Source organism: Struthio camelus, chromosome W, assembly GCF_040807025.1.
Source record: "Struthio camelus isolate bStrCam1 chromosome W, bStrCam1.hap1, whole genome shotgun sequence".
Lineage (NCBI taxonomy): Eukaryota > Metazoa > Chordata > Aves > Struthioniformes > Struthionidae > Struthio > Struthio camelus.
This window is the reverse complement of record NC_090981.1, coordinates 33,222,434-33,236,673: the sequence shown is the minus strand read 5'-3', so window position 1 is coordinate 33,236,673 and position 14,240 is coordinate 33,222,434. Positions and strand designations below refer to the sequence as shown.

At 40.1% G+C, this 14,240-nt stretch overlaps 1 protein-coding gene across 3 annotated transcripts in view; it reads left to right on the top strand.

The window, feature by feature from the left end:
- LOC104150448 (leucyl and cystinyl aminopeptidase) overlaps positions 1-14,240 on the top strand; it is a 60,669-nt gene that overhangs the window by 32,197 nt on the left and 14,232 nt on the right. For all 3 annotated transcript variants that reach the window (XM_068926069.1, XM_068926070.1, XM_068926068.1), the window contains 7 exons: positions 2,823-2,954; positions 5,520-5,640; positions 6,308-6,462; positions 6,820-6,933; positions 9,167-9,298; positions 12,104-12,235; positions 13,415-13,575. In XM_068926069.1, coding sequence (XP_068782170.1) covers positions 2,823-2,954; positions 5,520-5,640; positions 6,308-6,462; positions 6,820-6,933; positions 9,167-9,298; positions 12,104-12,235; positions 13,415-13,575 — 947 coding nt within the window. The remainder of the gene's footprint in view (positions 1-2,822; positions 2,955-5,519; positions 5,641-6,307; positions 6,463-6,819; positions 6,934-9,166; positions 9,299-12,103; positions 12,236-13,414; positions 13,576-14,240) is intronic.

The following is a 14,240-nucleotide window of genomic DNA, read 5'->3' as shown; positions in this document are numbered from 1 at the left end:
CTTGCATTGCTTTTGCAGTATTGTTTACAAGGAGATGGGAAGCCATCTGAAAATAGAGGTTTGGGAAATGTGACCTTGTAACCATTCTCCTTGTCGTGAACAGTGGGAGGTATTGTGCCTTTTTATCATTTTAAGCATTGATATTATGAATTTTCCCTATTACCTGCTTTAGCTATATAATTAGCTGTTCCTGAACTGGAAAGAAAGACTGCTTCCCTTGGTTTCAGCATGGTGCCGTAGGTAGAATAATTCTTCAAATGGTTAACGTCACTCCTGCACCCTAAATTCCTTTTGAGATGACATGAGGCCTCTTGTGCCTCTCTTTTTGGCTTTTTCATTCCTGCCATTGTTTGCCATACCATTTGCATTAGCTGCAGATCCGCTTCTTCCTGTTCTGCTCAGTTACCTGCAAGTGCTATAGGTACAAGCTGCTGCACTTCCTTCAAACTGAGATGCCTGCTACCTTCCTGTCTTGTCAGCCTTTTCCATCAAGGGGTTGTTATCTCTCTTGCCTGCGTTCTGTCTTGCTGCATAGTGGAGTCTCCTTCCCTGGAGATATTCAAAACCCGTCTGGATGTGATCCTGGGAAATATGCTCTAGAGGACCCTATTGGAGCAGGGGGGTTGGACTAGATGATCTCCAGAGGTCCCTTCCAACCTAAACCATTCTGTGATTCTTGCTACCTGACCTTTCTCCTGACATCCTGTTTGTCCATTCTTTTCGTCTGCAGAATCTGTTGAGATTTTTATGGTGAGATGTTTAAAAGCACATTAAAAATTATCATCTCCTCTTTTTCTGTGTTTTTTTATCTCTGCTTTAGAATTTGTTTGTGCCCTTATCTGTGTGATAATCAAGATTTGAAAAGCTTCCAGTTGTTGAACAAAAAAGAAATCAAAAAGAAGACGTTAGCAGGAGTGAAGTTGTGTATTTAGTGCTGAGGATCAAGCACTGATCCTCAATTCAGAGGAACAAGTCGGGTTTAATTAAAACTTATCAAGAAGTAGTAAGAACATACAGAGCAAGTGAATTGATGCTTTTGCTAGTGCATAAACAGTACATTGAAAACGATTACCTTACACTCATCTGTGTTTATACTGCAAGCAGTTTTGTTGTTTTTGTTGTTTCCCTCCCCCCAGCTCCTTATTTCATACTGTATAATTCTTCCTTTTGCTGTACTTACTCGTGACTTCCAAACGTGCAGTCTGTTAATGGTTCAGAAGTGGTGCCCTTGGTGTTACGCAGTTTGTCAAGAAAACTTGCTCTCCCTTGCTTGTGAATTACAAGAAAATCTTCTTAATCCAATTTCTGTGTTTCGTACAGTCACCAAAAAAACTGTAGAGTTTGTGCAAGGGTGTCTGAAAAAGTATGCGTCCTCAGTGACGTTCCTTGCATCAGTGAGTTCTCTTGTAACAGTACTAACGCTTTACATACAAAATTTTTTTTCTTGGCATGTTTTTATGATTAATTTCACGTTTGTCCCTGATCCTACAAGTGTTCTTGCACTTGCCGAATTCTTAAATTTTATGCTTAGCCTGGAGTGAGTGAGTGTTAGGTAGCATGGTCTTCCAGTGCAATACTGTAGCTGACAGGAGTGAATTGATTCCTGGATGCATAAAGAAAGAAATAACAGATGTGAATGAGAGGATCATATTGTGCAGAAGTATAACGTTGCTGAGATCAGTACTAGGATAGGCCCACTTCTAAGAGTAAATACTTACTCTTAGAAGCTCTCTTATGGGAGGGGGGGAGGGGGGTACAAATTTCCCTGTAATAGCTGTCGGTCCTGGGAGTGCTATGCTGGATGGAGAGACTTAAGAAGATGAGGCTTTTTAGTTTATCCATGAGAAGGTTAAAGGGTGAACTTTGTCGTAGTCTGTGGATACCTGCATGGGCAGGAGATCTTAGAGGCAAGCCTTCTCAACTAGCATGTACACAGCTAGTATGGCAGCATAGAGTGGCTGACTCAAATTCAGGCTAGAAGTAAACTGTTGTGTTCTTGAATTTGGGTTTTGGGGAGGGGTTTTATTATTATTTGTTAACGAGAATAACTGACTTTGGAAACCATGTATTTGCAGCCACAGTAGATAGGTTATCTCCCCTTTATGAAGGAGAAGCTGTAGTAAAGACACAAGTTACGGATTTACTGAAGGAGTTCAAGAATGAAATTCTGTTCATATGCAGAGAAAGCATTATATTAGGTTCATATGCAGAGAAAGCGTTATATTAGGTTCATACACAGAGATCAGGCTAGGTGATTTTTATTGATCCATTCAGGCCTAAAAATCTAGTCTGTTTCACCGTTGCAGTTGAATGTTTCACAGCAGTTGGATGTTGATCACTTTTGATCTAAAACAATCTTGTATAGAAATAGCTTTTTTTTTTTTTTTAATGTTCGTGTGTTTTTATTTGAGTAGAAGCACTTTCTGGGAGTAAATGATGATTCGTTTATAAAGCTTTATAAGAAAGCATATTAGGCTTTTATATTGGGGGCTTTAAGGGTGAACCAAAAGAGATACGAGGTTTCTCTGCAACAATGGAATTGTCTAGTAATGCTGCATAATAAAAGCTTGACAGTTACTTTTGGGGTAATGCTTAAATGTTCCAGGTCTCCTCAAGTTATTAAACTATGAGTAATTTAGATGTGGATTGTGGGTCTTGTCGATCCCATCGAATGATAAGCAGACTTGCAGAACATCTTTACTTCTTGGTCATAAGCTGTTGCTAGCCGCTTGTGAAGTAATTCTGTAACTTACCACTGACTGCTTGCGTGTCTTAGTCTTTTGTTGCTTGCAACAATAACAGTATTTTCTTTCTACCTGCAGGAAGCCACTACTCCTGTGACAAATGGGATTGTTCAAGATGAGTTTTTTGTGAGTTTGAAGATGAGCACCTACTTGGTAGCCTTTGTTGTTGCAGACTTGAAAAACATCAGCAGGGAAACTAATGGGACTCTGGTATGTTTGTTCCCCTCAAAGTATCCTCTCAAAAAAAGCCCCTCCCCTCCAAAAAGCCTGCATGCTGTTTGCATCACGAAACCCTTTTTGCTGTATGAGTTCCAGGAGTGCTGCAGATATGCTCCTCTTTATCCTCAGGAGCCTGTTAGCTATATCCAGCCTCCCTCTCTTCCCCCTCCCCCCCCCCCAAAAAAAAAAAAAAAGAAAAAAGAAAAAAAAAAAAGCTCTGCAGTAGAGCAAATTCAGACCAATTTTAAGTCGATATTTACTCACTGGAATACACTGGTCTAATTGTTTTTTGTTTCGTTTTGGTGCCCTCCCCCCCCCCCCCCGATGTTCCGAGAATCAAATAATTGGTCTTGTTTAATCTTCGTCCTTTGCAGGGATTTGGTGCGCAGGGTCAGCGAGCAGTTCCTGCAATGTGTGCTTTTGCAGTAAATAAATAAAGAATGTGGTAATACTAAAAGATGCTCCTTAATCTTACTTATAAGAGGTGCAAGAGTTTCCTGTGAGCAGTCATTTTCATGGCTGTAGCAGGAACTGCCCCTTTGTGGTGATGTGTGGGAAGTGTCAGTACCTGCGCAGAAAAAGCCAGTTGAGTTAGTGCTAATAGAGCTTAAGAGGGAGAGGAAACTCTTTTCAAAAGCAGTACTGAGCATTGTTATCTTCTAGGCTAGCAAGATAATCTCATGGACTAAATATCTCTAATCCAGCATACAGAGGTAAAGCTGCTGGGTTTGTATCAACACGCTTTCCTTCTGACTTGGGCAAGTCATTGTAGTTACAACTTAGACTAAATACAGTTCATCCTACTAGCTTGAAAAACTGCATTTCGCCCTCTACCCTCGTGAGTACTCTTCAGCTCTTTAGTTAAACTCTTTCTTTCCTGGCAAAAGCATTTAGCCTGTCCTTTACCGAGGAGAATATTAGCCAGTGTACCAAAAGTTTCATGTTTGCAGAGAGGCTGAAGCAATTGTGTGTGTGATATGCTCTTCTGTGTTCCTAATAGTGAGCGTAACTTGCATGGATTGTCAGCGTTTTCACGTCAGTATTTTAGAAGTATTCATGGCAGAGTAAAGCATGTAAGAGGGAAAGGAAGACTGAATGATATATTGAGACTGAGGGAAGGTGGTTCCTACATGTGCCCTTCCTTCGTTCTGACTACTAGAAGCAGTAAAAGGTGAGGAGAATCACAGGGGTTTCTGAGCCCCCTAAGACTTAACCAAGCTAGGGAAGTCCAGCAGAGCTTAGAACGCACCCAGGCACAAGGGATCTAGCAAGGTATAGGAGTGCTTATCAGCTTTACGAGAGACAGCATAAGAGTAATCACAGCAAGTCAGGCCAAAGTCTAGGTGGTGAGGTGTTCTGCTGCCAACAGTGAGTAATAGGCCAGGGGAGACTGAGACTGTAAGAAGAGGGCAGGCGTATAACGATGTTTTTCTAGAGATGCGGTCTCAACTTCCAGCAATTTGTGGCCTGCAGAGTCGAAGAATCTGAACTAACCAGTTCACGTAAAATAAGCTTATTGGCATGGCTGTTATAATGACAAGCTCAGGCTTAGAGTGTGTAAAGTTGCTTTGTGTTCATAAAGTAATAAGCTTTTTTCCCGACCCTGAAAGATTCCCACATGACTTTTTTTGTTTGTTTTTGAGCTTAAAATTTGCATCTGATAAGGTTTTGTACTTTCAGCAACACTAGATTAAATCTCTACTGGTACGTGCTTGGTTCTGATCTGCTCAGTAGTTAAAAGAGCACCCTATCTGTCTAGTTGAAATGTTGTTTGTTCCCTGACGCATAGCCTAGCAAGAGGGGGCCAAATTAAGGTTTTTGGTTTTGCTTTGTTTTAGTGGTTTTGTTGATTTGGGTGTGTGTGTGTTAGAGCTGAAAATAGAAAGGGGAACAGAAAAATTTGTGTCTCAACATATTTTGTGTATGAAAAGACATCCTAAATCTGGGTGAACGGGGATCTTATAATCTAATCAAAGTTCTTACTGTTGTAGCCACTCTGGTGTGAATGGAGGAGGACCTGAAATTCTCAACTTTTTTGAAAGCTTCTTACACTGAATCTAATGTGGCCCCTACCTTAGAGGAATGGATGAACTTGGTGGAAATCATTAGTCCTTGAATGAGTTTCTTGCAGATGGTATTAGTTTTGTCTTAGTGATACCTGAAAATTACAAATGAATCAAGGTTTGCCAGGAGGATCAGTTAATAACTCATGGGGTGTGGAAGGGGAAATGGATGAACTTCTGTTGGCGCAGGCCCTTCCTGAAGACCGTCCTAAAGGTGTCATAAAAGGGCCGATAGCCTTGCACTGTCTTTGCCTGCACTGCTGATAATTGGATAGTCTGTATGTTCTTCAACTGATAATAAGCTCTGGCAACAATCTTCAAAGACAGCTTGATAATCTGTGTTTGCATCTTGTGTCCGTCCCCCCCCCCCCCAAAAAAAGTGTGCCCAAGAAATTGGTCCTGTCCGTTCTGGGGAGTTCTCTCTGCTTTTCTTTTCCTTATAGAGCTTTTGTGGCTGTACATTTTGAAATGTTTTCTCTTCTGTTTGGACTAGGTCTCCATCTATGCCGTACCGCAGCATCTAAACCAAGTTGGATATGCTCTAAACACAGCAGTGAAGCTTCTGGAATTTTATCAAAAGTACTTTTTAATAAATTACCCTCTTGAAAAATTAGGTAAGGCCTTTCTGACTTCCCTTTTTTTAAACAACAGGAAAAAGGAAGCTGTAATCAGTTCTGACCAATACAGGGAATTTTTCCTTTCTTTAAGAAGTGCTAACAAAGGTAGATAGCATAAAACATCCCTCAAATGAGGGGTACCTAAAAATTATTTTTAAAATCGACTAAATCTTCCCACGCTGGAAAACTGTGAGCTTTTTGACTCCAGATTGTTTAGATTTGTATGTGACATCAGAGGAAGAGTTCAGTTAAACATGATGCCCTTGGATAGGGAGATGCAAAATTCTCAGTCTGCGAGGCATGCGTACCTGTCTGTTATCTGCAACCTGACTTTTCTGTGTGTCGGACTGGGAGAGTTCTTAAATGCCAGTCTTTTAAGACTACCGCCTTCAGTAGTGGCAGGAGCAATTCCTGGTTACTTGTGTGCATGCAAGACCTTTTGACAAGGTTTGTGTACTGCTTTGAAGATGTTTGTCGCAGAGTATTGCTAGAGAAACATGGCTATAAATCTACAGGGCAGCTTCTGTGTTTGAAACATGAGCCACAGGGTTTAAATAATGAAGTTTTTAGGGCTTGTATGCAATGCCATAGGTAGACTTGAAATACAGAATTGTTTTAAATAAGTTTTCAATAGTAACAATAGCTTCTTTCAAATTTTTTCCAGATCTGGTAGCTATTCCTGATTTTCAGTCAGGTGCTATGGAAAACTGGGGCTTGATCACCTTCCGAGAAACAGCTCTCTTATATGACAACAAAACCTCTTCAGCAAAAGATAAAAAGCTAATAACTGCAGTGATAGCTCATGAGCTGGCCCATCAGGTATTGGATTGGGGAGGAAGTCATTTAATTGCTTTAAAAAAAAAAAAAAAATCCTCTCGCATTTTAATTCCCCTCCTGCTCTCGCTGTGACTATGGTGCATGTTATATCTGTTCAGAATGCTGTATTATTTCTAATGCAGAAGGCAGAGTGCAACTCTTTACGATCCACTTACTGAGGTGTTCATACAAAAGCGTTACTGTGGTTTTGACTAAACTCTCTTTTTGGCACGAGATCCTTTACAAAGCTGAGGATGAATGGAGTGTCGCTGTACTCATTTGATTACGTTATTTAATCGATTTTAGTGAGCATTTATCTCATTTATAGAGAAAAAGGATTATGTTTTTGGTCTGTCGTAGTGGTTCGGCAACCTAGTAACTATGGAGTGGTGGAACGATCTTTGGCTGAATGAAGGATTTGCCACTTTTATGGAGTACTTTGCCATGGAGGAGATTTTTCCAGAATTACATTCAGTAAGTACTTTATATGACTAGTCTTTTTGTATCTTCACCACGTTCTGTTTTTTAATACTGACCACAAAGGACTGATAGTTATGAACTCACACTGAAATTTACTTTGTGCCCCATTTGAATTACGCTATATTTCTTCTTCTTTGACACTTCAATGATATTAGAGATAATGTCTTTTTTTTTTTTTTTTTAAATGAATGTTGGTTTTCTCTAACACTTGTTAGTGAAGAGGTAACTAGAAATGTGCAGAAGTGGTCTACGCACAATCTTTGTTTATGTTAGCTGAGATATTCTCTGCAACATAATGGTCATTAAAAGCTATGTCTGTGTACCAAATTAGAGCTTAAAATCAACGTCCTGAAAGTCCAAACACGTTGTTGGCAAAGTTTGTCAGTTTTCACTTTTCCTAGTAGATTTAGGCAGCACCAGGGCTTTAGATTACCAAATATGCCTGGAGTCGTTCCTGTCTCGTCATCCTCTTGGTACGTGCTTGTGTCTAAACCAGTCTGGGGTTCGGAAACTGGGGACTTGATCTAATAACATGTTACGGGCCTACCCAGTGGATTCTGATAGCTTTGAATTACACTGATAGTACAAAGCGCTAATCCCACAAGTGCTTCTCTTTATAAACATGGGTGAAGGAACAGGAAACTTTTTGATGTAATAACCTAATGATGATTTAAAAACTTACTCAGGAACTGAGTGACCTAACTTTTCCGGCTATGGATAACATGAGGGCTTCAAATATAGCCTTTCACCTCTAAGGAGAGGACACCAGCTACTGTGGCAAAGTGGCTCTATCAGTGAATAAAGGCAGAGAAAGGAATGCTGGTGGGACTGAAGGGAGAGAGCAGCACAGAGACTAAATTTGCCTCCTGATATAAAGGTACTCCTCTAGGAGAGGAGAGTTCTAGGCTCTGCTTCCAGGACTGCTTATGCAGTTTGCGTTAGAGAGTCACTAGGTAAAAAGCCTAAGTGGTACTTCCGGTTTCCTGCACGCTCGTTTGGGCCCTTCTCAGCATCCTGGCTGCTCGTTAAGAGCTTTTCAGCATCTAGAAGGAACCTGGGCCGATAACTTGATTCGGTAAATTTCTTTCCTGGCGCTGGGTGTTTAAAAGGTTGTTCATTTGGCCTGAGTTTGTTAATTGTGTTGATGCCTGCCTGAAAGTGTGATTACGTAGATTCTTTTTGTTGGGCACATATATAGTGAGGGGAGGACACAAAACTGGTCTGCTTTTTAAAAAGGACACGTTTGTCATACAGCGTGCATGTGCTTCATTCGGAAAGCTGCCTGACAAACTGCCTTCACCTACATCTCACTTCACCACATGGTGGTGCCCAAAAGTGTTTTATTAAAAGTAAAAATTCACTCAGAACTTCTACATTCAAAGAAAATAGCTCTAAAATGTTAACGTTTTTAAAGAGCATCTTGATTGTCTTATATGCTGGTGTGTGGGGTGGGGGTGTGGAGTTGGGTGTTTTGTTTTGTTTTTTCCCCTCTTCTCTCTCCCTGTAACGTGGTAAGATCCGCTCCTGCTCCGCAGAAGCTGTACAGAGAAGTAACGTGCTCAGCTTTCAATGAAATAGAACGTACAAATACCAGTATGATCAGCTTCGTTAATAGTAGTTTAAATTCCTAGTGTTTGGGGATGGGTAGTTCTGGTGACAACGTATTCATTTCAGATATCTTCATCCTAGAAGGAAAGACAGAAGTAACTTTGGTACTAGGATCATTAGATAAGATAGTGTTCACATTCACACAGACATCACTGTATAGTCAATACTGTCACTACAGGCTTCACTTTTTAACATTTAAAAAAAGGACTCCTTTAGTATGCTTTATAATCTTGGCTTCTCATAAATGGACTGAAAACATTTTGTGCCAGATCTGAAATTTGGTGGATACTTGCTTGTTTATTAGCTACATGTATTTTCTCTAGTGCTGAAGATATTTTTAGCTGGGACAAGGGCTTGAGGGTCTGGCTTACGGTGCAAACTCAAGATTTAGATTCCACTGCTAAAAATCCAGCAGGAAAAGAGTAGATGTCACAAGCGGTACCCTGACGATACTTTTGCTGCCTCCATTGGCAGGATGGTTAGCACGCTTTTCCTAAGAGCACAGAAGAGCAGGCTGCTATGCCAGATTAACGGAAGAGAAGGACAAAGACAAGTTTTATTATTCTTCTTGCCGTGTATGTTCTCGCTTCTCAGATACGTATAAAGGTTTCTCTTCTAGGATGAAGATTTCCTAAATCTGATTTTCAAGGCTATGATGAAGGATTCCTTGAACTCTTCGCATCCACTCTCTTCCACTGTTCAGTCTTCAGAACAGATTGAAGAAATGTTTGATGCGCTTTCTTATATAAAGGTAACTTCAAAAAATCTTTGGAAAGTGATGAGCCATAGTAAGTATGGATGTGGGACTGTGAGTAAGTAGGCATATGCTGACAATTGTTTTGGGGTAGTTTGCGCATAGCACCAACAGTCTTGTTCCTGAGGATGTTTCCGTAATGTTTCTGAGCAGCTACATAATCTTTCATTAGGAAAATATTATCTGCACATATCTGGGTGCTTACATAATATTCTTCTGCTTGGTGCGTGCTTCAGCACAGAAATAAAATACTCCAGAAAGCATACAAAGGGACATGGTGGGCAAAACAAAATGTCCAACGAGCGATATAGTCTGTCTCTGATAGCAGACTGTAACAGATGCTTAAGAAAAAAGGCACGCATCGAAACAGTTTGTCCTCTTCGTAGTCTCCCTCCTTTTAAAAATCAACATTTTAGATAGTTCCTGAGGTGGAGATTTGCATCTGCAATTTCAGTGTGACAGCATACCTGGTTATCTGCAACCTGATTATATCTGTTTTCAGTGTACAGCGAGGTTTGTACGTGAAGTTTCTTTTTAAAGCTTTGCTGTGCCTTACTCAGAAAAACATGATGAGAGCAAATACTTGTATTTGCCAAATTCTGACTTGTATTGGCTCAGTCTTTAGATACGGCATCCTATGCTTTTGGGAATATTGGAGGAAAGCCTTCTCTCTTTTTCTGGGTTCTCTCTCATTTTTTCATGCAGTTTATATGTTTGTATTGTCATCTAATAAGAAACCTTGGAGACAGCAAGTGCTCACTTGAAAATAGTCTAATGCTGCATCTTCCTCTACTCTGTGCAAGGCAGCTCCCCCGGCTGGTTTTGTTTCTCCTCCCCCTTTTTTTTTTGCAAGACTTAACAGCTCAGCGTGTTGTCTGGCATCCCTTGGTAGTCTGAGAAGCTGAATAGAGTACTTACAGTTGTGATGTGCTTCTGCTTTTCTCTTGTTCTGTTTTCTGAAGTACAAGAACAGAGCTGTGTGATTTTCAGCTTACCCTTGCCTGCAAAACGGATTTGTTTTCAGTCCCTAAAAAGGGACTACGTATGTCAAAAGACATGACGTATTTCATTCTTCAAAGAGGCAGTTGCGGTCTCAAGTAGTTCCCTTTTTTGGGGGCTTCTGAAAGCTACAAGCCTTGCACAACTGCGCTTGTAGCGATGTAACTTAAGAGAGAAATTTGTCACTCTCTGACCAAAGCTCTGTATAATTTCAGTAGAAGTATTCTAAAAGTGATGGGACCAGAGTTTCAGTCGATTAGTAAAACATTACGTTAGGCCGTTTCTACTAGCTTACTGCTATCAAATCTTTCTTAAGGGTCTTTGTGTGCACGTTCTGGAGGGAGATGTAACAACCTAGCTCTTTAAGTTTAGGAGGTAAAGACGTTTTGGCCTTGCGCTGTAAGAAACAGGTTTCTCTTTGCTCCTCTGCTCATTGTGGAGGCTTTAATTGCGTTGTTTTTTCATTCGTACAGGTCATCTTTGTATTCCCACTACTCTTGACCCTGTATCTCGGCAATTTGAGTAGGCAGACACTCACAGTGTAGTCCCTAATCAGCTCATGGGGGCTATTACTGAATTTCACAGCTTGCTTCGTTTTTACTCCCAAGTGACAGAGATGAATAGATCGCCTCTACGTTTTATTGCTCTGGAATAGAAATTGCTATACGAAATTATTTTAGCCTGGTGGTTTTGCAAATTACCGGTATCCCTAATGCTCAATGGTGGGACAGCAATCTAGCTGGTGTAACAGTGGTGTTTGGGAGTATTTGACAGTAAGCACTCCTGAGAAAAACCACAAAAAGTAGAGCTATAGCTTAAATATGCACGCGTGCAGGAAAGGAACAAACGTTCATATTCTTCAAGCTTATGATAAGGGGTATTCCTACTGTTTCATGAGTAGATTAGATTAACGTTGTTCAGGCAGACTTCAGCTTCATGCAAGATGTTACTTGAATGCCCAGACTTTAATTTGGAGTCTATGAAAACCATACATGCCCTCATGAATATCTTGCCTTCGTTGTTTTCTTAATCCTTTCTCTAATACATGTTTTAGTATCAGAAATGTAAAGTATGCCTTTAAACTTTTCAAGGACTATGACTGCTCATCTGCAGTCAGTTGTACAGCGTGCAATTCTTCCGGCAGTTAATTGATTAGTGACACTGACGTAGGAGTGTTCCTGGAGAAGGACAAGGGCTTGCTTTCAACTATGTAAAAGCACCTTTCTGGCTATACATTCCTGGCCACTTTGAAACTGTAATTAAAGATTATATTCAACGTTTTGCAGAATTGGCTACTCAGTGCGCTTGTTTAATAAAACATGCGTGTATTTAAACATTGTCAAAATACACTGCTATTTTTAATTCCAGCTTACTAGTGTATCTCCCTCTGCCATCCGTTTTAGTTTTTTGATTTAGCTGCAAAACACGTAACTGTCAAACACCACGTGTCGCAAGTGCAGTTCTATACCATACAGATGAGTATTGCTAATGAAGTACGACAGCCAGCAGAAAGACTTCAGTAAGAAAGCAATATATTTTAGATGACGATAACGGAGATAAAAAATTCAAACTGTATTAGCTTTTTTATTTTCTGTGTTTGGAGCTTTTGAGATATCCAAAAATATTTTTTCCCAAAGCAACTGGATGTTAAGATAATTATTCAAATGATATTGTTTGGGATAAAATCTGCCAGCTACTGAGTTGCTCTTGTACTGTAACAGTACTATAGTTTGTATATGCTTCAGCAAATTCTGTAACTTCCCTTTGACTTACTTTTTTTTTCCTTTTTTTTTTCTTCTCGAGGGGGCTTCACTTCTGTTGATGCTGAAGCACTATCTCACTAAGGATGTTTTCCAAGCTGGCGTTGAGGTATATCTGCGTAATTATAGCTATGGATCCACCAAGAGTGATGACTTGTGGGACAGCATGAATGAGGTATCCATCTTTGATGCTCTGCTCGTGTTTTTCACGTGTGTGTTGTGGATTTTGATTTATTTCCTCGTTCATAAAGAAAAAAGGTAATACACCACAGAGAGATACTTGAACGCTTTTTCTTGTGGCAGTCCTGAATTCCATCATACGGAATCTTCATTCTTGTAGCTTCTAGGAGTCCCTTCTGTAGCATTCCAGAACCTCTTGGAAGTGGGTATGTACCACGTGGGAACACGTCAGCGTCTCTAGAGTTCTGCTGTTAGTGTGTGAGGGCCGGAATAAAACCGCTCATCTCAAGTGTGGGATCAAACTTTAGTTCCATGCAACAGATAAATCCAAATTCCTTAGAAAGCATTTACGTCTTGGATGCTCGCTGCTTGTGTAACTTTATTTCAGTGGTAGCTTCTGTTTCAGTGAGTGGAATTGGAATTGTAGGAAAACAGACTGCCAGGAATCATCGAGTCCAGCAGCTCTCAAATGGAAAGGAAGGCCTGGAGCTGTGCTGGAGTAAAGCGTGTGTTCTAGTCTTCCCTATGCCAGTTAAATCGTTACTATTATCGTGGGTTAAGACCTTCGGTTTCCTTTTGGGTTACTTTTCCATATTTATTGGATTTATTAAAAATGTATGGTACTCAACAATTTGACGGGTTCTTCTTCCTTTTGTTCCTGTTGTTCAGGTCAAAATTGAATATAGTTGAAAATTTCAACCATAAAAACAGCCTTTTCTTTGGTCATAGATTTTGCTGTCTGTAAAGCAAAAAATCCATGATCGGTTTCTTAAGTCTTACCTTCCCACAGAAGTTGGGAGAAGCCGTAATTGGAGGGGAGATGAGAAACTTGCAGCAGCATTAAAAGAAAAATCTGTAACACTGCAGATAAACTTTCTGTCCACCTCATCTGGAAGGAAGGGGAAAGAAATAATTCTCATAGGTTTTGTCCTGCTTTCATTGGGCCAAGGAGCTGCTGTGGTGTTAAGAGAAGATATGTCAATAAAATCAATCATTGCTGTGGTGAAAATACAAACCTGTCATTTCTAATAGAATTAGTTTGATTTGATTTGTGAAAATGACCCTCTACAGGTACTACTGTTCTGATGAGCTAAGGAGGGAGGTTCAAAAATAGTTATTCATGGAGAATCTGTTTAATCTGTTTTCCTCCTCCCCTTTCCCCCCCGTTACACAGATTACTAATGGAACACTAGATGTAAAAAAGTTAATGAAAACCTGGATTCTGCATAAAGGATTTCCTTTAGTGACTGTTGTTCGAAAAGGAAAGAACATCTCTGTACAACAGGAGAAATTTGTATATCGTGTGGAGCCAGAAAATTGGACGTCAGATGCCAGGTTATTACCTCCTCATTACTTTCTGCCCGTAAAAATCTATCTGCAGATTTATATGTCTTTCCCATTTGCGTTCAGGGGGTCTCTGAAGGTAGTCAGTAATAAAGAGAACGTAGCACAGAAACACAGGCTTCTAATATCTACCTTGAAAAATACCTGATGGTCCTTGTCTGTTTCCACCTTGGCAATTGGTGAAACTCTGTGGCCTTGCCTCATAAATTGAATTTATTTACATGCTTTCCTGAAGCTTTTGAATTCGACGTGATGAGTTGCAGTAACTGGTAGAATGAATTGTTCAGCTCTCTCAGTATCAAAAGGCAGATCTCTCGGGTAAAGTTTTTTCTTTTAATTTCGGCAAGTTTTGTGTGGTTAATGGGAAGCTGAAAGGAGGACGGGTTGAAGAAGTTACAGTTGAAACACTATGAAGAAAGAAGAGCATATGACCTATTTTAGAATCTCTGCTTCTTTCTGTCAGTATTAAGTGTGTGCCTTGGGCCTTGTTGGAGGAGAACATAGAAGACAGAATCAATGCTTTTTTGGTTTAATGTTTTTAATATAGCACTCATGCATGATAATAGTCGAATATGTGAGGGGTAATGTCCACTGTACCAAAGAATAAAGGGAAATAGATAAGTAAACACTGAGGAAATAAAGATGAGGCAGTGGAT